Here is a 23,161-nt window from a genome sequence, read left to right as displayed (position 1 = left end):
GGTCTGCCAACCTGCAAAAGGCTGTCAACCCAGGAGACATGACTGCCTCAAGTGACTTAGCCATCAGGCGGCTGGGCATGGGGATGCGGCCATATGGGGTGGGGACAGAGACAGCTTTCTGAGAGATGAGCAGGTCACGGACAAGTTGGACTACCCCTGCCACCCCAGCTCGCTCGTCTCTCCTCCATCATCCCTCGCTTGCTGCCACCCTCTGCTGCCCACAACCCATGCAAGCCCTTCCCTCCAGCTCCCTTTTATGCCCTCACCCCACACTGGCTAGGACTTTACCCGCAACACCCAAGTCAGAGAGTTTCAACTTGCTCCCCTCTGCCTTGGCACTGCTTCCGCTCTCCACATGCACATGTCTTGAGTGTGAAGATCACAATTGTACCACCGAATGGTCAGCATTCAACTCCACTGGGTGTACACTCAAAAGGTCAGGAATATACATTGGCTAGAGATGCTGGCCACAAAGACTGACAACTTCAAAGCCTTCTGCCCCAACTCTAGACCCCGAGGCTGACGTGATGGTCACCTGGGTTGCCACCTGCCCTCTCCCTCTTGGCTCTTAATAAATGGGCGTTCAGGTGAGACACTTATGGTCTCTTATGAGTTGGATGAAATGGAGCAAGCCCTCCAGAGATACACTGTTCTATAAGGCAGTCATACGTTAAGGATGGCTGTCTAAATATAAATTAATCTGCATTCGTGCTAAGTCGCTTCAGTTGTGTCTGACTCTTTGTGACCCCATGGACTGTAGCCCACCAGGCTCCTCTGTCCATTGGATTCTCCAGACTAAAGAATAGTGGAGTGGGGTTGCCATGTCCTCCTCCAGGGGATCTTCCCAATTCAGGGATCGAACCTGGGTTTCCTGCGATTCCTGCATTGTAGGTGAATTCTTTTCCACTGAGCCACCAGGGAAGCCCATGGAATAAAATTAACGCATGTTAGCCACATTTCAAGGGTTCAAGAGCCACATGTGGCTCACTGCTGCAGCGCTAGACGGCACAGATTGTACGGAGAACACTGAACAGCGCTGCTCTGCTCTCTCTAGAGAGAAAAACAGGAACTGCTGTTGAACCTGAAAGCTGACAGCCAAACCTTGGGCCTGAGGTCACACCCAATCCCTGAGGGGCTGGCTGAGCAGACAACCAGTCTCCAAGTCTCAGGGCAGAAAGAGACAGTCCAATCCAGGCCAAATGTCAGAAGAACCAACAGCCAAGGGGCGAATGTTTGTGCCAACTGAATCACTTTTGGAAGCCTCCATCTGGCTGCTGATGAGGATGAGATTAGAGAAGAAAGTGGCCTCAAGGTGCCCTGGTGGCCAGGACGGAAGAGAATGACATAGAGCTTCATCGACAGCCTTGAACTGTTCTCCTACTCACCTGGCTTGGAACTTCTGGATGAGCATCAGGAAACGAGGTTCCAATGCTACAATACAGAAATATGTGCCCGGGGAAGGCTGGCCGCCCTCCCAGCCGGAAGCCCTGGCTCCTGTAGAACTTGGCCACCAGACTGCCCAGCGGCACTTTTAGACCTCATTCCTGCCAACTGTGTGCTGTCAAACCCTCTGGAGCATCCCCTGCTGGCCTCTCTGTGCCCCTGATGTCCCCAACCTCTGAAATGCTCCCCTGGAACATTCCTTTCCAGCTACTTTAATACTCCAACCTCAGTCCCATCCATCACAACTCAGCTCATGTTCCACTCTGCCTTCCCGTGAAGCATCTCTGGACCCAGCCTGGCTTTCCCAGGAACCCCAGGAGCACGGTCGAATATTGTATGTGGTCTCTCCACCTGTCACCCTGGACTGGCTGACTTGCAGGATGCTGCTACAAGTGAGGCTGCCCCTGAATAAAAGCCCCCTCTAGCAGAGGGTCTTGCTTGAGCTAGAATCCAGCAGAGTTACTTAGGCTCCATGACCTTGGGCATCCCAGCACCTCTGAACCCCATCTTGTCTTGCCCCTTCTCAAATCAGTGGCATCACATGGGCTAGCAAGGAAGCACTCTGGAAAACTGCCAAGCTGCACAACCATGATGGAGCTTTACTACTGAATAACACACGGAAACTCTGTGACTGGAACCTTGAGTCCGTCTGTCACACTCTCAGGACGGATTCCTCCAGACGACACTACATTATGAGTTTACAGTCTTGTGAGGGAGAAGATACACCATGAGGAAAATCAACCTCATGCCTGAAACCATGATACCTCCAGCAAAACCATGTGCACAGATGGTATCAATGAAGGACCTACCACTGAGTCTAGGGGCCAGCAGGGAGCCACCCCCAAGGGGCAGACAGGCACTCTCCACCAACAGGCTGAGGCAGTGCTCAAGCCTGGAGTCTGCCCCACAGCGGCCTCGTCCTCACATCAGAGGAATGAACTATAAAAGCGGGGCATCACTTCCTCTCTGGGTGAGGAGACCCCTCGCTTCCTATCTGCCAGCAGCAGGCAGGCTATACTTCCTTCCCACTCACAGGTCCCACAGGAAATGACTATGGGCTGGAAAATTAACTCTGACTGTAGACTCTTGACTGTCTTTTTCCCAGGCATCTACCCCAACAATAACGTCACTCAAGAACTGTGAAGATTAAATATGACACTAAAACCACAGGTAACAAAAGGTAAGAAAAGATAAATCGGCATTCATCAAAATTTTAAGAACTGTCGTGGATCAACGGACACTACCAATAAAGTGAAAAGACAACCCACAGAATGGGAGAAAATACTTGCAAATCCCATATCTGACCACAGTTTAATATCCAGAATATGTAAAGAAATCAACCACAACTCAACAGCAGAAAGACAAACCACCCAATTAAAAACGGGCAAAGGACATGAATAGCTATTTCTCCAAAGAACATATACAAATGGAAAATCATAAAAAGGTGCTCAACAGCAATAATCATCAGGGAAATGCAAACCAAAACCACAATGAGACACCACTTCACACCTACCAGGAGAGCTAGAATTTTTTTTTTTTTAAAGGAACATCACAAGTCTTGGCAAGTATGTAGAGAGGTTGGAATCCTCATGCATTGCAGGTGGTAGTGGAAAATGATACAGCTGCTGTGGGAAGTAGTTCGGCGGTTTCTCAAAAAGTTAAACACAGAATTACAAGTAATTCCACTCCTTAGATATATACTCAGAAGAATTAAAAACAGGGACTCAAAGATTTATACACCAAAAAGTACACCAATATACCAATGGCAGTACTAACCACAACTGTCCAAAGGTGTCCATGAACAGATGACTAGACAATGTGTTGTGTGTATATATATAAGGTGAGTGTGCGTGTGTACATATATATATATGTATATAATGGAATATTATTCAGCTTTTAAAAGGAAACTGTTACATACTGGAATGGATGGACCCAGAATTACAAGCATTATTTCACTAAGTGAAATAAGCCAAATACAAAGAACAAATACTGAAAGATTCCTTTCTATATGGGATATTTACATTAGACAAATTCAGAGAGACAGAAAGTAGGTTAGCAGCTACAAGGGGCTGCGGTAAGACAGGAATGGGGAGTTATTGCTTAATGGCTGCAGAGTTTCTGTTTAGAGTGATGAAAACGTTGCAGAAATAGTGGTGATGGTTGCGCAACATTTGTGAATATATTTAATGCCGATGAAAAACAGTTAAATGGCAAATTTTAGGTCACCCAGATTTTACCAAAATAAAAAAATATATCAAAAAGAAAGAAAAGGAACTGTGGCAAATAAGGCCACACCCATCCTTGCTGGTGTGAAGAAGGGCCAGAATCAGGACTAGTTAGGGTCTTAACCAGAAAAGATTAAGGTATGTGGGCAGCTTGGATTGAGGTCTATACTCTTTTGCCACTGTTGTTTTTGGGGGGATGTAATTCATAAAACCTCAAGGAATCACAAATACATAGGAAGGTTTCTCAACCTTCCCCACTCTGCCTCAGAGAAACCAGTCCCATTCAGTGAGTAAAGACAGCCACCCCGTTCTCGTGGTCCCTCCTCACCCCGGCGCTCATTTAGGGTACCTCCTCGTTACCTGACAAATAAAACCGCCTCATGTTTATTGGTCTCAGTGCTTCTGCCTACAAATTAGCCCTCTTCCTTCTTCTCAAGGTTGTCATCAACACCAGATAAGATAAGCCAGGCAGGTGGTATCATTAACCATGTTAAATCTGAAAATACTGTTGCCTTTAATAAAGAAATTAAACTGCCAGAGCTACTGAGTAAAACAGGAGCACCATCTATGCCCCATCTCTCTTCCTTCTTTCCTTTTCTTCATAACACCATCTCCATCTAACGTGAGATACATTTTGCTTGACTATGTGCTCCCCCAGCTAAATGGAAGCTGCCCGGGGCACAGGCTTCTGTTTGCTTGGTTCACTGTGGCACCTCCAGCGTCTGAATGACTGGTGCACAGTGCACGCTCAATAGACATCTGCTGAACGAAAGGAGTACTAGCTCTAATAACCCATGTGCAGACAAACCAAACAACATTTCATCGCCTACCACTGCTGCACCATTGACACCACTGTGTGGAAACTGAAGAATCAACTAAAAATTCTAACTTCCCTTTGTAAGCGGGAAAAGGCTTATATGAGTGGAATAGTCAAGAGCTCCTAGCTAGACCTGCCAAAAAAGGACGTTCAATGATGACATGATCTTATATGCAGAAAACCCCAAAGAGTCCACCAAAACAGACAAACAACCCAGCCAGATAAAAACAAACAAGAATAAAAATAAAAACAAAAAACTCAGGAACAATAACAAATTCAGCAAAGTTCCAGGGTACAAAATCAACTGATGAAAATCAGCAGCACTTCTGGCAATGAGCAACCTGAAAGGAATTTAAGACAACAACTCTATCTACAACAGCACGAGAAAGAATAAAATACTGAGGAACATTAATACCGATTTACCAACGAGGCTGAAGACTTGTACAGTATAAACTAGAGAGCACTGCTGAGAGGAATTGAAGATGTAAATAAACATAAAGACATCCCTTGCTCTTGAACTGGAAGACAATACTGTTAGGATGGCAATACTCCTCAAAATGATCTATGGATTCAGAGCAATCCCTATCAAAATCTCAATGGTGCTTTTTGCACAAACAGAAAAAATAAAAGTAAATCCATATGGAATCTCAAGGAATCCCAAATAGCCAAAAGAATCTTGAAAGAGAATGAAGTTGGAGGACTCATTCTTCTTGATTTCAAAGCTTACTACCAAGCTACAGTAATCAAAACAGTGTGATACAGCCCTAAGGACAAACAACAGACCAATGGGACAGGAGAGAGAGCCCGGAAATAAACTCCTGCATATATGGTGAAATGATCCTCAACAAGGGTACAAGGAACATTCAATAGAGAAAAGGACAGTCTTTTCAACAAATCGTACCGGGAAAGCAGGACCTTCACATGCAAAAGAAAGTACATTATACCATATACAAACATTAACTTGAAATGGATCAAAGACCTAAATGAAAGAGCTAAAACTATAAAACTCTTAGAAAAAAACAGAGGAAAAGCTTCATGATCTTCTATTTGACAATGGTTCATTAGGTGCAATACCAAAAGCAGCCTCAACAACAGAAAAAGGAAAATGACCATCAAAATTTAAATCTCTGCACATCAAAAGACATTATCAGAAAGTAAAAATACAACCTTGGGAGTGGGAGAAAATATTTACAAATCACCTATCTGATATAGGCTTAATATCCAGAACACATGAAGAACTCCTACAACTCAACAACTACAGTCAAAACCCAATTAAAAAATGAGCAAAGCAATAGCAAAAAGAAAAAAAAAAATGGGGAAAGGATTGATAAACACTTCTCAAAAAAAAAAAAAAAAAACCACACAAATAGCCATAGGCACATGAGAAGATGTTCAATATTACTAACCATCAGAGAAATGCAAATCAAAACTATAACCACAATTAGTATGTATATAATCAACAACACAGAAAATAACAGGTGTTGGCAAGAATGTGGGGAAACCGGAATCCTTAAGCACTGCCATTGGGAATGTAAAATGATGTGGTTGCTATGGGAAACACAGCGGTTCCTCAAAAAATTAAACACAGAATTACTGTAGGATCCCCAAATTCTCCTGGATATAAGTGCAAAAACAGAGACCCAAATAGATGTTTGTACACCCTCTACATACTTACAACAGCTAAAACCCAGAAGCAATCCAACTGCCTGCTAACAGATCCTGACACATGCTACAACATGGATGAACCCTGACATTATGCTGAATGAATAAGCCGCTAAACAGAGAGACGAGTACTACATGATTCTACTTATATGATACCTAGAATAGTAAAGAAACAGAAAGAATGGTGGTTGTCAGGAGCTGGGGAGACAGGGGAAAGAGACATTGTTTAAAGGGCACAGATTTCCATTTGGGATGATGAAAAAGTGTTGGAAATAGTGGTATAGTTATATAACATTCTGAATGTCCTTAATGACACCGACTTGTACACTTAAAATGGTAAATTTTGTGTTTATGTATATTCTACACAACTTTTTTTAAAGCAAAGGGAAAAAATAGGCTCGTATTTTCAGCCCATTGAGAGAATCCCTCTTAAAAGCTGAGTTTTGGACTTCCCTGGTGGCTCAGTGGTAAAGAATCAGCCTGCCAATGCAAAAGATATGGGTTCAACCTCTGATCTGGGAAGATCCCACATGCTGCGAAGCAACTTAAGCCCGGGTGCCACAACTATTGCGCCTGTATCCCAGAGCTCCACAAAACGAGAAGCCACTTCGATGAGAAGCCCTGTGCATCACAGAGTAGCTCCAGCTCGCTGCTGCTAGAGATAGGCCCACTCAGCAATAAAGACCCAGCACAGCCAAAAATAAATATATAGTGTATTTAAAGGTCAGTTTTCTGATAGCCTAGGCCTCCTTCCCATTGTAAGGGGCATTCAGGATGCTGTTTTGTTCTTTGTATTCTGCCCTCAAACCCAAATTTCAATCATCTGGGCCCTAAATCTAAGCCAACAGCTCCAGTCGACTAGCTAATGTTTATAAAATTGAGGTCCTAAAAAAAAATAATAATAAAGTTGAGGTCCTGAGCATGCCTGGGCCATGAAGTTTGCAGAGATGACTGTCGGACAGGACCGAAAAGTTGCCAATAAACACAGAAGGCAATTCTGCTGGCTTTCACTCTCTATTACTTCCCCTTCCTCTTTTCTAGCAGGACATCAGAGAGCCATGCAGAAAGGTAACAAACCAAAGGGACCTGCCTTTTTTTTTTTTTTAGTTGGAAAATGGCCTCCCTGTTTTCCCCAATCCCTTGCAGGTCTAGATATTTAACATCCTTTGTAATTTGCACACTTGAGGACAAAGTTTTTGCCCATCCAAACACAGCAGAATAAACAACGTCCATCCTCTGTACTCTACAGTCTCCAGTGCTCTTGCATATAGATAATCTAACAGAGTAAATAACCCAGTGAGAACGAACGTTTAGGGGTTGTTACCCTCCACTGGAGACATGAAGAAACCGAGGCTCACGGAGATGAAGCAATTTGTCCCACATCCCACAACCCCAAGTGACAGGTCCAGGGTTCGCACAGAAGCAGTGAGCCTCAGAGTTCTCCTTTCCCTCGATTACTTTCGAGAGATGAACAAAGTAGAAACAGAACCAGGCCATTTTGGTGTCAAACAAGACAAAGGAACAACGCTTCCAAGTCTGGCAACCAGTAGGACTAGACGGTCCAGCCCCAAAGAAGAGTCTGGTAAACAACTAAGCGCCCGCCTCTTTCCCCGAAGTCTACCCTAATCTAGAAATGGATCATTCTTGTCGGTTTCTGCACTCAAGGCTTTCAGCTGGGCGCCCAGAGTACAGTACGTACTGCCGTTCTCCGAGCGCTCTGGCACACAGGCCGGACGGTCAAGGGAAAACGGAAGACTCAGCGTGTTCAGACGCGAACAAACCACGCCTAAACCAATGACCATGCTAAACTCGTAGTGGCCCTGGAGTCCCATACGGAAAACACAGAGGCCAAAGGGACTGCGGAGCGACGACCACTGCCCTACCCGTCGCTACGCATGCGCGACAGCACCAGCGAAGGACTAACAGCTCTAGCAACGCCACACTGGGCCGGCACAGACGCAGTGCGCATGCTCCAACAGCGCGCATGCGTGACCTCGGCCGTTGCCTTTTCCCAGCAGCCCCCTGCCCTCTCGTCGCTATGGCGGATCCAAACGTTGGTTACCTCAGCCACGGCCCTCACAGGGCATTCCTCACCTTGCGTCCGGTTTTCTCCCGTAGGGCCTTCAGCCGTTCCTTTCGCCGCAACGCCTCTTCCTCTAATCGGCCCACACCGGCTGCAGTCGCCGCCATCTTGCCCACAGACAACCCCCTCCCCCAACCTTCTTTCGCCCCTCAGCGCGCAGGCCCAAGGTGTAGATGAGCCTCTCGCGGCCAATCCAGGGACGAGAATGGGCGAGCAGGAAGACCTGAAAGCCAACCAACGGACCCGCCTTCTTCCTCCCTCGCGACTCTCCGAACTCTTCGGGGCCGGTGAAGAAGGCTCCAAGGCTCGATTCGTCCAATGCCAATTAGGAAGAAAAGCGGCAAGAGCAGCCAGACCTGAGTGAAGGAGGATAGAGCGCATCGCTCTCTCTGGTTTTTACCTAGGCGCCACTTTGCAATTCGCTGACCCATCTTTTTCTTCTGAGTAAACTGCGGGAGTTGCTGATGGACAGGGAGGCCTGGCGTGCTGCAGTCCATAGGGTCGCAAAGAGTCGGACACGACTGAGCTACTGAACTGAACTGACCCATCTTTGTCCACTTTGATTCTTCAAGGCTCGAATGCCTTCCCTGACTCCATTCCGACCCCAGATTAAGTGGTCTGCCTTTCCTTTCCTCTAAAGATACCAGTGGCTTCCATGATACACTTGTTCATGGGCCCCTGGGCCCTTCTCTGGCCGCTGTCAGCTCAGACAGAGCCTGAGCAGAGCAGGGCTTGGCTGAATGACCATTTTTCTCTGGGTTCAAGGTTGCTCCCCTCCCACCCCTAATCCCTCATGGGGTGGCAGAGTACCTAGAGCCAGACTACCTAACCTGAAGAAGAGCAAACCCCAGCTTGGCCCAGGGGGCCCCAAGTTCCTGAGAACTAAGCTGACGGTGTGGTGCACACAGTGGTGCACCAATAGGTGCACCGCTCCGTAGCTGGAGCTGCCAGGTATCCTTTCCCAAGTTAATTAACATGCCCTGACAACCTACAACAGACAGACCTCTTTGGTCGAAGTCAGTACCTTCTGATAGCCTATCCAGGTTCCCAGAGCCACACTTCCTCCCGTCTGAGGAGAGGAGGCCATGCCCCCCACCCGCCCGCCTACACTGGTGACTTGTCTCAACAAGGCTGTTCCCTGCTTGCGGTCTCCCAGTCTGACAGCAGGTGGACACCCACTCCTTCTTTCCTTCCCAGTTCCCAACAGAGATCTCCAGGGCCACACAACCCTTTTTAGCCTGTCCCCACAAATGACCCTCTTGACCTCTGTAACCTGGGCCTTTTGGTGCTCTCTCCCTTGCACTGTGTGGGGTGTCCTTCCAGGTATCCAGGTGATACACAATACGAAGGTAGTCAGTGCTCAGGAAATGTCAGAAGTAGGATGGATGGGGCAGGGGAAAAGGCCAGAGTGGAGGAGATGCCCGTGAACCCACGAGGACAGAATAGGATGGGTATGGAGACAGAGTCTGTCTCCTCTTGGCATCAGGGATCTAGTGGGCTCCAGACTAGTCAATTCCTCCAATTGATGGTAACTCTCTGGGTCCTGCAACCCCACCCCCACCCCCCGCAGCCCCAATAGAGGGCCTTACCCTTGGCCACCAAGGGCCCTCCTCACTTCTCAGGGAGCTGCGGGTGGCGGAAGTAGGGAAAGAAAGAGGCCCAGGGGTGATGGTGGCACTGGTTCTGAAAACTGTCCGGCATCTGTCCCTGTTCATGCTGCGCAAATGGTCCTCATTTGGTCCATCGGGGCTTCAGTTTCTCTGCCTGTCACAGAGACACGAGGCACCCTTTAGCCTTTATCCTCTTGAAGTTAAAAGATGTGAACCAAATGCTGAACCCTGGAGTGGAGGCTGCCTCCACTTGGAGCATCTAGGAAGGCTTCCTGAAGGAGGGGATCCAGGCGAGGTGAAGACTACTGCTAAACAGGTGGAGGAAACTGCTCGCCCAGAGCTATTTGAGTTTTGTCCTAGTTTTCTTATCCCCTCGCCCCATTCCACACTCCTGTCACACTATCCTGCTCCACTAACAATAGGATTAAAAAAAAGGTGGCACTTGGGTCTCCGCATAAAGCTCTTAGACCAGCACCTGGCACGTAGTAAGTTCTACAAGTGGTCGTCACGGTTACTGTCCTCACAACTTGTTGAAGGGCACTGTCCATCTACACGCGGCCTGCAGCCCCTTCCTCCAAGCCCGCGAGCCTCTCCCTTGCACGAATGGTGGCCGTTCCAGCCAGGCGGGCTGCTTGTCGGTCAGGTCTAGACCTGGGGCAAGCCTGGAATCCCAGACCCCGACCCTAGTCCGGAAGGCTCAGATTGGCCCTACCCGAGGCACTGGGAGGGGGCGGGGCCGCTGGGCGCCCTTCGGGCCGCCCTGACTTCAGGCTCCTCCTCCCGCCGGGCTCCCCGCCTTCTGCTCGGTCCCGGGAGGGGCGGGGCGGCGGTGGCAGCCGCCGAAGTGCAGGAAGCCGGGCGGCGGCCGACCGGGAGGAGGAGGAGCGCGGCGGGGGCCAGTACTACTTCCCCCAGTAGTACCGCGCCGCTCCGCCCTGGAGTGACGCCCTCCGCTCATGGGCCTGGCCGTGGGCAACTGGCGGGCGGCGCGGAGGAGGAGGCGGTGGCGGCAGGTGGTGTGCGGCAGCGCCGGAGCCCGATCGGGCCATGGCCGCCTCGGAGCGGCTCTACGAGTTGTGGCTGCTCTACTACGCGCAGGTGAGCCCGCCCCGCCCCGCGCCCGCCGGGCCCCCAGCTCCGCGCGCCCGCGCCTGCTGCACCTGCGCCCGGCACAACCTGGGCCGCGTATCTGCGCGCGAGCCGGGGTTGCTCCGGCTCCGCACGCACGTGTGCGCCCCCGGCCCGCTGGTGCCTCTGGCGTTTACACCTGGGGGTCGGTCCTTACGGGCGCGCGCCACACTGGAGCCTCATGGGTGCGGACTGGGTAGCATCGGTTGTGCCGGAGGAGAGGGGCCTGGACCAAGCCGGCTTTTACCTTTTACAGATGGGGAAACTGAGGCCCCGGCGGGGGCGGGAAAGAGACTGGCCGGGTTGGGAGGCTTACTTTACATTTGGGCTTGTTCCTCCTGACGGCTGCGCCCAGTTGGGTAGTCTTGGTCGAGTGGGCTGGGTGGGAGGTCCCTACTTCGGTCTTGGGTCAACTCATCAGATCCGCTGCAGCGAACTGACCGTGGTGAGTTCCTGACCCCAGCCGGCCCCACCCCAACCCCGGGCGCGGAGGAGGGTGTGGGTTACCGGGGGTCCAGCCCAAAGAAAAGATTTTCTCTGGATGCTGAGGGTGGAGACGGGGAATGCAGACAAGCTGGGAGGGATGTTTGAAAGGGATGGAGGGATACCATTGTCTCCTGAGATTCTCATCCTGCCTCATTGATTACCTTAAGTGGCCTCAAGGTTATGGGAGCAACACAGGTGTCCCCCAAACTGTATCGAACACATAGGGCCCCATTTTCCTTCTGGGAGAGAACCAGGGAGAGAACCCAGGGCAACACCCCTCTGCCCTTCACCCAGCACCAACCTTCCTCCCTGCACCTGCCTGGCATCACACTCCTGGCTCAGGTGCACCTTGGGCACAATGGACTATTGTATGCTCCTGATCTGGGCACTGGGGGGAAGTTCATGCTCATATCAGCGGGCCCTCTGAGAAGAGGCTAGCCCACTGTCTCTCGGGACTGTAGGCTAGGTCTGGGGCCCCAGGGACCAGGAATCCAGGCCACAAAGGCCATAGCTTCTTGAGCCCGCTTGGGTGGTGAGAAATCCAGGCATCTGGCAGGAGGCAGTGAACGGAGTAGAGTCCATCTTTTGTGTGATTCAGGGCATGCATACTGTTTACACCCTGAGCTCCGTTTCCATATCTGTAAATTTGGCACAGTCCTGGCCTGGAGTGGCCTGGACTCTGCAGAGGGGTAGCCAGTATGACTGGGGTGGCCAGTATGACTGGTCTAGGCCAGAGAAGTTTCCTGCTTCCCTGCTCCATTGGATCCTGTTCCCCCGGCTTATCTGTCTCTATGTCCAAAGACTGGTCCTGGTGATGGGGAAAAGCTTTAGGAGGAAACTTGCCACTGGCCCTTATGCTTCTCATTGCCCTCGTGGTTGCGGGCAGGTTCTTGGTCTTCACTTCCTTCAGTTGTAACCAGGTGAAGGGGGGCTTGATCTGAGGGATGTTAATTGTGCTTCTGATTGTCCCCGTGGTCGTGGGCGGGTTCTTGGTTGTGAGTTTCTTCTCCGTGATCAGGTGAAGGGCTTGAATGAGGTGGTGAGTCTGAGGGCTGTTAATGGTGGGTCTTCGGGCAGGGTGGCATGCTGCTGGGGGAAGGTGTGTCTTGGTTTCCCAGAACTGTACCTCCAGCATGGGTGCCTCTTGCTGCCCCTTCTAGCTGAGCTCTGCAGGCAGGCAGTCCCTCACAGGTGTTTAGCATTCACCTGTGCTGAGTCCCTTCTCCCCCTCCTACTCCTCACCTCATTTGGAAGGTGTGGGGCACAGGCTAGCTGGTTGTAGCCTTGGAAGCCTGGGCAGGCAGGGGACAGCCTGGGGCCAGGCAAACAAATCCAGGATATGAGTGTGAACCCCGGAGCCGGGAGGGGCCAGGTTTCCTGGGGAGAGGAAGCTCCAGCCAGCCTCCCAGCACGGCCTTCCTGCCGGCTTGGTCCTGCTCCTGCTCCCGGAACGTGGTCTCCACCCTCTGCACTGAGCTCCCAGGGAGTGGTTGGAGTGGTTGGTGGCTGTCCTCGTCAGAGCCCTGCAGGGACCTATTGTGTGTGTGCTCAGGGGAGGGGAAGATAGGTAAGGGGTTGAACTGATAGAGGCTATTAAGAAACCCTGAGCTGGCCAGCCACCCAGCCAGTAGGTCCCCCAATACTTTCACCCCTCCCTTCAGCAGTAAGAGCTGACATCAGCTGGCAAACCTGTTTCCCCAGTTGTGGGTTTGGGCCCGCCCAGGGAGCACCCCCGTTTCTGCCCTTCCTTTCCCCTCACAGACCCTAGATTCAGCCCCACTCACCCTGTACCTCTGGGGGCCACGAGTGGGTGAGGGGGCTGTGGGTGGCTACTGAAGGAGGAGCAGAGTGCGCCCTAGACATCACTCAGTCCGAGCCTCCCAGGGCCTTAGCGGGGAAACCAAGGCGGGGTCGTACGAAGGTTGTCCAGCAGAGCTCCAGCCAGCCTCCGTCCTGCGCTCCTTTGCCCAGGAAAGATCTAGCCCCGTGGGCAGGACTCAGGTGGGTCTGCGCCCGGCCCCCCCCACCCTGACTGAGCTGGACTGAAGCCCAGGCATGTCCTCGTTTGCACACTCGTTGTGCTTGCTGCTCCACAGTTTCACCTCATATTTAGTAGGTGCTCCCTGGGTATTAGCTGAATAGCTGAATGGAGGCATTAGGCCCCAGAGCAGTGACTGGTCAGGGATGTGGTGCCAGAGGACGGAGTTTGGGCTTTGAGATCTGAGGGCGCAGGACAGGGAGGATCAGGCACATGGCCATGGGAAATATGAGAGGCAGGATGTCAGGAGTGAGAGGGACGGGTGGCAGCACACCGAGAGGACCCCCCCCAGCAGGGCTTCCCCAGTGAGGGCTTAGGAAGTGGGTGCAAGGGATAAGGGGACTGGGGACAGCACCCAAAGGCTAGCAACTGGTGTGTAAAGGTGATGCAAATGATGCAGATGAGCGGCCCCCTTGCAGCTGGAGCAGCAGTGTTGCTCGGTAGCCCTCCAGTGAAAGGGAGCACTTGGGTGCATGAGAGCTGAGGGGCACTTGGGGACCCAAAGGTCGGGACAGATGTTGAGGGTGCAGGTGTGGACCCCAGGCTGAACTCCGTTTATGTCATTGAGGACACGGGGCTCCAGGGAGGTCAGGTGAGAACTCCAGCTGACCTTGCTTTGCCCACCCCTCCTGGTCCCTCACCCTGACCGATGAGCTCTACTGCATCATGGAAACCTAGTCAGGCCCTCTGCTCCCTCTGGGACCTTAGCTGGGCCATATTTCTTCTTATGCCTCAGTTCACCCTCTTGAGATGAGGAAAAGGACCTCCTTGCTGCTTGGCCACACCAATCCCCTTCCATACCTCATAGGGGCAACCAGGGTTTCCTCCTCCCTGCCTTCATTACTGAGGCAACTGAAGAGGGAGAGACTGAGGTAATGGGGAGAGTAGCACAGAGCCCAGAGTTGGGGGAGGGGCTGGTAATCACTGGAGTTGTTATGGCAACTGGGGAGCTGATGTGGAAGTGTGGGGTCCCCATGGAAACAGGTCGGTTACTATGGGGACCCTGAAAGGAAATTCTTGGTTTCCATAGTGATAGGACAAGGGGAAGGTTAAGCCCTAGGGGTGTTTCGGAGACCAGAAGGTCCATGCCTTTCAAGAACCCCTCCCCAGGTAAGGGGAGCAGCTTGCCCAGCCACCTAGGCCCTTGGACCACTAGTCTCACTTGCCTTGGCCCTGGAGAAGTCCCCATCTTCGTTTCATTCCTTGGCCTGAGGTCCTCCGAGTCTGGCCTCCAGTCTTCCTGGTGTAGCCCAAAGCCACTTTCAGCTTGACATTTTGATGCTGACTGGGAAGACACCCAGGCCTGAAAGAGGTCATCCTGATTGGGCTCCATCCACCTTATCCCATTTCTGTTTGCCTGTTCCAGGAGAAGGGGTGCTGACTGGGAGGAGTCACCACTATGGAGCCTCGGTCTGCTCTCCCTACCCTGCTCCTAACACTAACCCAGGGTCCACCATGATCCTCCGATTCCACTTGCCTGGACAACCCAGCTGGGGAGTAGCCCTTGGGACCTTGGTTCAGCCAGTGAGCCAAGGTCTGCCTCTCATCTGTCACTCATGGAGGTGGGTGGGGAGAAGAGAGGGATGCTGTAGAATGCCAAGGGCTTGGGAAGGCAGAGCCCACTCACCTTACCACATGCTGGTGGGTGTGGTTGGGGAGCCTTTACCTGTTAAACAAAGCAAGGATTTTTAAAGAGGCAGCTGAAACAGGTTAATGTTTTGTTTTTTTTGTTTTTTAGATTTTTGTTTGTATTGGAGTATAGTTGAGTTACAATCTGTGTTTCAGGTGTGTAGCAAAGTCATTTAGTTACACATGTACATATGTCTATTCTTTTCTCGTATAGGTTATTTTAGAGCACTGAATAAAGTTTCCTATGCTATACTCCTTTATAATTATCTATTATATATATATGTATGTGTATATGTGTGTGTATGTGTATGTTAACCCCAACCTTCCCATATATCCTTCGCCTCTACCTTTCCCCTTTGGTAACCATTAATTTGTTTTCTAAACCTGTGAGTCTGTTTCTGTTTTGTAAATAAGTTCATCCATATCACTTTTTAAAAGTTAAATTCCACATATGAGTGATAGCACATAATATGTCTTTTTGCCTGACTTCTTTTAGTATGACAATCTCTAGATCCATTCATGTTGCTGTAAATAGCATTATTTTGTTCCTTTTTATTGCTGCATAATATTCCATTGTATATATATACCACATCTTCTTTATTCTTTCCTTTGTTGATGGACATTAGGTTGCTTCCCTATCTTGGCTATGGTAAATAGTGCTGCAGTGAACACTGAGGTGCATGTATTTTTTTCAAAGAATGTTTTTTTGTGTGTGTTTCCAGATATATGCCCAGGAGTGGGATTGCTGGGCCATATGATTGCTCTATTTTTAGTTTTTTAAGGAACCTCCATACTGTTCTCCATTGTGGCTGTACCAATTTGCATTCCCACCAACAGTGTAGGAGGGTTCCCTTTTGAGAGATTACTGTTAAGTAAGTTACCAAGTGTAAGAATCGGGACTGGACTCCAGAACCCATGCCCTTACCCACATTCAGTGTGGGACCCCCGAACTCTGAAGTTCCAGACAGAGCTGCATCTTGCGGGAGGTGCTGAGTCTGATAGGGAACGTTCAGGCAGAGGAAGCACGGAAAGCCAAACACATGCAGACCTGCGGGGGTGGGGACAGTGAGTAATACCCAGCGGGGCATCCAGTGAATGTGGCACGTGAGGCTGGAGGTGAGGTGGGCACCATGCCAGTGGGGCTTCAGTTGGAGGAGGCGGCAGTGGACATACCCTGAGCTTGTGGTAGAGCGGCCGGCCAGCTGCCCCAACAGTGGTGTAACCGATGTGCCCTGGGGGGCGCTGGGTGCTGTTTAAAGAACTTTCGTGTTTGATGGTGATGGGGGATTTGGGGCAAAGTCTGGGGCCTGGGACACAGAGTAAGCCGGGGCAGTTGTCAGGCTTGGGGTAGGGCAGGCAGGTCTCAGCATGGCGCCAGGCACTCAGTGGTCCCTGTCCCCCCGACAGATAGCCGTGCCCACCCATCCTCCTGGTTACCTCAGAGTTTGAGGAAGTGGTGGTTCCCTGCCCATCCAGGGCCTCACCAGCCCTCGGGAGCTCCCCTCCCTCAGCACTGAGTGTCCTCAAGGCTGGTGGGGCATAAATTGGGGTCCCTACAGGGATGACTCTGAGAACCGCCCCCCCCCCCCCGCCCCGGGAAACTGACCTCCCCCACACCCACAGTTTCTCCCGGCTGCAGGGCCCAGGGCGGAGTGTGGCTGCTCCTGACCTTCCTGACGGGAGGGGCAGGGTTGGGACCCCGGGCCAGGCAAGTGGGGTAGGGAGTGGGCTGGCCTGCCCATGCTCCTGTTCAGAGCTGGAGTGGGAAGGAGGAGCCGGCAAGGCGGAGCGTTGAGAGGAGTGTGGGAGCCCAGGCAGCACAGCCGCCTCTTTCAGGCTCTGGAAACTTCTGCACGTGGCACTGCCTCCATGCACAAGGCCCCTGCTCTGCTCAGCCTCCCAGTCCCCAGCACTGCAGCCTCAAGTCATAGGACCCGGGTTAGAGCCAGGCTGAGGCGTCCAGGGGTAAAGAGGTGAGACCCACAGAGCCAAGACAGGCAGTTACCCCTTCCCCTGCCTAGTCCTGTGCTTCAGAGACCCCTCCAGAACCCACCGAGGCTGCCGCCTGCATTGCCTCAGCCCTGGACCTGCTGGAAGTCTGCAAGACCGGACAGGCAGAGGATATGGTTCTAGGGACAGGAAGCAGGAGGTGTGCAGAGTTTGAGGGGGCCTGTCCGGGTCTGGGAGGGCTGATCGAGGTGATGGATATGAAGAGGGTGAAGGATTCCTGCTTAAGTACCACAAGCACAAGTCACAGACGGCAGCGGGGCCTGGGTGGGGAGCAGAGGCCTGCACAGGAGAGTATGCATCACAGATACGAAGGCCAGACAGGCTGGAGAAGCAGGCCCTGCTTGGACTAGGGACCCAGGATGCCTGCCTTAGCAATTGAGCCTTTATCTTTGGTCCAGGGAGGGAGGACATGATCATATGTGGCTTATAGGTGCTCATCAGAGCTACAGGGGGCAAAAGAGACTCATGTATTGGGTGGGAGAGACGGTGGCTTGACTAGGGGTGGTTTAGGAGTAGAAGGGAGGATGGTGTTGGGAGAGTTCTGCAGGTAGACCGGGATCTGTGGGATCACCAAGGCAGAGTCGTGAGTTGTGTGGTCAGCTGGGCTGACTGACTCTAGCCACCGTAAGTGGGCCTGGCCTAGTACACGGGTCTGGCTTTTAGCATCCTCAGAGGTACAGCTGCAGCTGCGGTAGTGCATGAGGCATCCCCTCAGGGGCCTCCCGTTTTCCCATCTGCCATGGGAAGACTTCAGAAGAAATAGTCTTGAGAGCCCTGGCCGGCTCTGGTGTTTTCAGGGCTGGGCATGCTGGGTCCTTGCTGGTCTGTGGAGAGGAGAGGTATGGAATGGACAGAGGTAGGTGAGCAGGGAGGCGGCCAGCAGCATAGGGTGGCGAGGTCACCAAAGAGAACTGACCGGCAGAAAGTCCTCATGGTGTGCACCTGGGTGGCCGCACCCTCTCTCTGAGCTGCCTGGGTCTCAGCTCTGTGACAAAATGTATGAGAGGGTTCAACCACGGGGTGGAGGGCTGCTCTGCCGCAGTTTCTGGGGGGCCTGGCCCAGTCTGCTGGGGTCAGGCCCTCTTCCCTGGGGCCCGTTCAGTCCTGGCCCTGTGGTCTGAGGCCCACAAGTGGCCAGAAAATGAGCTGTCCATGCAAAGATAGTTGTGCAGGGCCTGGAGTTGAGGTCTTGGCAGCCGGGGAACAGTATCGGGGTGTTGCCTGTGATGAGTCCCTGGCCCGTAAAGTTTCTCCACTTTAGTCCCTGTCCTTCCCCTCTGCCCCTGGGAAAGAAAGTTGCCTTCTGGGCCCTACTGTTAGATGGGAGCTCCAGATGACGCCTTCGTCGAAGGAGGGAAGGTGGAGGGACGGAAGGAGGAGCTTAGTTCCAGGCTACCGCCCACTTTATGCCCTGGGAGGAGCTTAGAGGTCAGGGCTGTCTGGGGCTTACCTGTGTCCCTGAAGCAAAGAGACCTGCAGGGCCGATGGGGAGCCAAGACAAGACTTGGCCTGAGGGAAGGGCAAAGGTATGGATGAGTCTTCCAGTATCATTTCCTGGGCCAGAGGCCTCAGACCCTGCTCAGGGAGCTGTGGGTGCCCTGAATGAAGGGCACTATCGTAGTAGGGACCACAGCCTGTCCCTAGATAGGCCGAACTTCACGCCTGTACAACTAGTTTCTGTCCACAAACTCCACCCAGGGCAGTGTGACCCCCGCCCCTTTGTGCTGCAGGCCCCACCCCCGGCGTTAGGCTGGGTCCTTCACAGCTTCTTTTGCTGGGCCCTGGGTGCCCCAGGCCCCCCCACATCCCTGCGGTCTGCCGGGAGGAAGCGGCCCCCTTCCCCCACCGTGACTCTGCGCTTCCTGCCCCAGGGGCCAGGGCGGGAGGGGACGTTTCCCGTTCACACCAAAGTTTCCCTGGCTGGTGGCGCCCAGACTTGGGCTCAGCCGCTGTCGCTCTTGCCCATGGAACCAGCTCTGGGACCTGGGGTCCAGGTAACCAGCCAGGGTGGGTGGAGGTTCCTGGGGTGAGGTCAGGCATTGCGCCTGCACATGTGGGTGGGGTGTTGTGTGTGCATGGCTCTGCCTGGTCGATGGTGCACATGCATCCTGAGATGTACAGTCCAGGAAGGTTTCCTGGAGGTGGTGCCTGCGAAGCTGGGAGAAGGTAGCAAGCGAGAGCCCAGCCCAGAGCTTTGGGTTCAGGGAGGCTAGTGGGTTGGAGACCTGTAGCCCCAGCACCCTTGTGGGCCACAGCCACACTCTAGACATGTACACACTTAAGCTCCTCCCCTGCTGGTGTCAGGCTTGCCTGGATCCCCAAGAGTTTAGGAAGTGGGAGCAGAGACTGGGAGGCCAAGAAGTGCAGACGGGGGTGCCTGGGAGAGTGGTCAGTATGTCAGGCAGTCCTCTGATGTTGACCTTCCACTTCCTGTCTTCCCCCCTTTCTCTCCCCACCCGTAACCTCCCCTCCTGCTCTGCCTGCAATCTCTCTCCACCCCCATTCACTCCCCGCCTGTGTCCACTGTACCCCTCCTGCGCCCTCCTTTGCAGAAGGACCTGGGCTACCTGCAGCAGTGGCTGAAGGCCTTTGTGGGTGCCTTCGAGAAGAGCATCTCACTCTCCTCTCTGGAGCCACGCAGGTGAGGCTGGAGCTCCTCAGAGGGTGGGAGACTGAGGGGTCCTCGGTGCCCAGTGACGCCTCCCCCCACCCCCCGCAGGCCAGAGGAGGTGGGTGCCGAGGTGCCGCTGCTCCCTCTGGACGTGCTGCATGTGCTGGCCGAGCAGCTGGATGCTGGGGACCTGGAACAAGCCCTGCTGCTGCTCAAGCTCTTCGTCATCCTCTGTAGGTGGGTCCCTGTTGTCTTCTCCACGGTGGGAGGGCATGGAGCTGGGGCCCAGGGTAGGGACTGGCATATCACTGGGACCTCTCCCATCATTCACTCATCAGGAACCCTGAGAACGTAGAGGCGGGCTGGGGCCGGGTGCTGGCGCCCCGGGTGCTGGCGCTGCTGACCCAGTTGGTGGCCGAGGTGAGGTGGCCTCTACCCTGGGGGTGGCAGGTGGTAGCCACGGCCCAGCTAACACCCTTCCACCCTCTCCGTCTGCCTACAGCTGAAAGGACCCCCACCACCGCAGGAGGACCGTGGGCCCCAGCTAGAGAATGTAGCCCTGCATGCCCTGCTCCTCTGTGAGGGCCTCTTCGACCCATACCAGACCTGGCGGCGCCAGCACCGGGGGTGAGAGGTGGCCCACTGGCAGAGGACCCAGAGAAGACCGGGGAGAGGATGGGGTGGCCCAGGTGCAGGGGTGGGAGGGGCCGGGGTGCAGGCCCCTGAGGGGGTGTGACCCAGGAGGAGTGACGCGCAGGCCTCACCTTGGCCCCTACCCCATCCCCGCCCCCCACCAGGGAAGTCATCAGCGCCAAGGAGAAGAGCAAATACAAGTTCCCTCCAGCTGCTTTGCCCTCTGAATTCAGCGCCTTTTTCCGAGGTCAGGCCCCACCCCCATCCCACTCGGCTCCATCTGGCCCCGCCCTCATACCCGAGCCCCTTCCTGTGGTTTCCCCATCGCACATGTAGTAAGGACCCATTTACTGTGGCTGCACTTGGTGCTGGGAGAAGGAATGTGAATGGGCCTCTATAGGGAAATGGGAGTTGAGGGGCAGAGAGGAGAGGAAGGGCATGTCTGCACAAAATGAGTAATTTCTTTTCTGAGGGGGGAATTGATTTGCCTCCCTGCTTCTCTCCTATCTCCTGGATCCCCCCAGTGACTTGTACCCCATTCTGGCCTGGACCGTCTTCAAACTGTCTGGTCCAGTCTTTTTGTCCCTGTAGCTCCCCCCAGTCTCCTCACTTCCGCATGACAGTCTCTACAGTAGGTGTCCCCCCTTCCTGCTAACCCCTCAGGACATCTCTGGGCACATGTTCTCCCTGGGCACCTTATGCCCCTGGGTCTCCCCTCTCCTCTCTTTGGAGGGAGACTGGCCAGGATCTCAGATGGGCCTAGGGCAGGGTCTTTCCTGGTGGCTCAGATGATAAAGGAATCTGTCTGCAATGTGGGAGACCTGGGTCGGGAAGATCCCCTGGAGGAGGAAATGGCAACCCACTCCAGTATTCTTGCCTGGAGTATCCCCTGGACAGAGGAGCCTGGCGGGCTACAGTCCATGGGATGGCAAAGAGTTGCACATGACTGAGTGACTTGCACTAAGCCACTACTAGGGCAGGGTGTTGCCTGGACAGGGGTAGGCCAGCTTGGGAAGGCGGTGGCGTATTGGGCTAGAAAATATCTCAGTGTTTCTGGGTTGCCCCAGGGAGCCGTGGGCTTGGGTCTGGAGTTGGGGCAACACCTCCAAGAGGGGAGATGCCCCTGGGGAGTTTCCTGGCTCTGCTGTTCCACAGCCTGAGTACTCTTCTTAATACATGCAGGATTTTGTTCTCTGTGCTATAAATTCCTCTCTGGGGGCCTGACACCCTCAGAATCCCATCCTGCTCCTCCCCACAGCCTTCCTTTTCAGCCCCACTCACTCTCTGCTCTCCAGCCATGGTGCTGTTCCTGGGGAAGCCTCCCTCCCCATCCCACCGGTCAAGGCAGCCCTGCATGGTCCCAGCCCCTACACACTCATGTGACCCAGAGCTGGTCCTTTCTGCTCTCTGGGTTTCAGTTCATGTCCTGGCATCCTGTCCAGCTTGGCTGGAGCAGGGCCAGGTGGGCCTCCCAGATATGACGCTGTGAAAGCCCCTAGAAGTCCCAGTGCGGGTGTGGGGGATGGTGTGTGGGGTATCTGTGTAGTAGACACTGCAGGGCCCCCAGAGCTGCTCACGGCAAGCTCCAACCGTCACAGCGCAAAGGGACCAGGAGATTTGCATCTAAGAAACTAAACCCTAGGTTGCCGTGGGGAAGTGTGTATGGGGGGCGCTCACCCTGGGGTCCTCACTTTCAGGATTAAGGATCCAGGGATCTGGCTAGGCTCTTAGGGCAGGGCCATGCCCCTTATAAGCTCCCCAAAGAAGGGCTGTGTCCTCCTGAGAACCCCTGGCACAGAGTCACGACACTTTAGAGATTCCCAGCGCAGAGCCAGTCTTCTCCTTGAGATGTGATCTCCCAGTCTCCCCCTGCCACCCCAGGGCACCCACCTCTTGTGTGGCCCCTGGACCCACAGCCCTGCAAGCTTGCTGACCTTGTCTTGCCCCCTCTCCCGTCCAGAGAGCCTGCGAGATGCAGACCGCTTGCCTTCTGTACTCCTGCTGCGTCTCATCCACCTCTTTGGAGCTGTTCTTGCGGGAGGGAAGGTAGGCTTGGAGGAGACTGTGGGCCAGGGAGTGGCTGTCTCGGGGTTTCTCTGCTGGGTGAACCAACTCCCCATCTCTGCCCACACCTGCAGGAGAACGGGCAGAAGGCTGTGAGTGCCGGCTCTGTGCAGGGTCTGCTGGATGTGGTGCGGGGCTGGGGCCACAGGCCAGCCCAGGACCCCCGCCTGGTGCCGCTGGCCCTGGAGGTGCTGGTGGGTGCTGTACACGTCTTGCACGCCAGCCGTGCACCCCCGCGGGGGCCAGAGCTCCGAGCCCTGCTGGAGGGCTACTTCCGCATCCTTAATACCGACTGGCCAGCCGGGCCGAGCCCGGACCCTGGAGAAGCCCATGTCACCCTGCGGGTCAGCATGCTTGGTGTGTATGGCCTCTCGGGGAGGTGGCATTAGGAGGGGAAGCCCCAAATGGTGATGGAAAGGCCGGCCTGGGCAGCATGGGAGGAAGGTTTCAGGCTGACCAGAGGTGGTGCTGGCAAGATGCTTGGCGGGGCTGACCCTTGACCCCTCCACAGATGCCATCCCCATGATGCTGGCATGCGAGGACCGGCCAGTGCTGCAGGCCACCTTCCTCAGCAACAACTGCTTTGAACACCTGATTCGCCTCATCCAGAACAGCAAGGTGGGCGGGGCCCAGGTCAGGGGCCTGGAACCAGAGGCTAGGGGCACCACGTACGGATGCTGAGCAAATGGGCTGGATGCGCTGGGGCTGGTGGGGTGGCTTGC

At 53.7% G+C, this 23,161-nt stretch overlaps 2 protein-coding genes across 9 annotated transcripts in view; one reads left to right on the top strand and one right to left on the bottom strand.

Moving 5' to 3' along the window:
- The window catches only part of CCDC12 (coiled-coil domain containing 12), a 38,672-nt gene extending 30,161 nt beyond the window's left edge, over positions 1-8,511 (bottom strand). Inside the window, exon 1 of the mRNA XM_005910741.2 lies at positions 8,242-8,511. Within this exon, the coding sequence (XP_005910803.1) occupies positions 8,242-8,337 (96 nt within the window). The 5' untranslated portion in view covers positions 8,338-8,511. The remainder of the gene's footprint in view (positions 1-8,241) is intronic.
- A 2,166-nt stretch (positions 8,512-10,677) lies between these two features.
- The window catches only part of NBEAL2 (neurobeachin like 2), a 30,411-nt gene continuing 17,927 nt past the window's right edge, over positions 10,678-23,161 (top strand). For 2 of the 8 annotated variants that reach the window (XM_070360351.1, XM_070360350.1), the window contains exons 1-9: positions 10,678-10,938; positions 19,684-19,772; positions 19,851-19,975; positions 20,081-20,162; positions 20,245-20,369; positions 20,540-20,622; positions 22,336-22,421; positions 22,514-22,796; positions 22,951-23,057. In XM_070360351.1, coding sequence (XP_070216452.1) covers positions 10,797-10,938; positions 19,684-19,772; positions 19,851-19,975; positions 20,081-20,162; positions 20,245-20,369; positions 20,540-20,622; positions 22,336-22,421; positions 22,514-22,796; positions 22,951-23,057 — 1,122 coding nt within the window. In that variant the 5' untranslated portion in view covers positions 10,678-10,796. Of the gene's footprint in view, positions 10,939-14,858; positions 15,055-19,001; positions 19,126-19,683; positions 19,773-19,850; positions 19,980-20,080; positions 20,163-20,244; positions 20,370-20,539; positions 20,623-22,335; positions 22,422-22,513; positions 22,797-22,950; positions 23,058-23,161 lie in introns of those variants that run through there. The other 6 variants (XM_070360356.1, XM_070360352.1, XM_070360357.1 and 3 more) reach the window with 4 other exon arrangements.

Source organism: Bos mutus, chromosome 22 (genome assembly GCF_027580195.1).
Source record: "Bos mutus isolate GX-2022 chromosome 22, NWIPB_WYAK_1.1, whole genome shotgun sequence".
In the NCBI taxonomy this organism is placed as follows: Eukaryota; Metazoa; Chordata; class Mammalia; order Artiodactyla; family Bovidae; genus Bos; species Bos mutus.
This window is presented reverse-complemented; position numbering and strand designations above follow the sequence as displayed.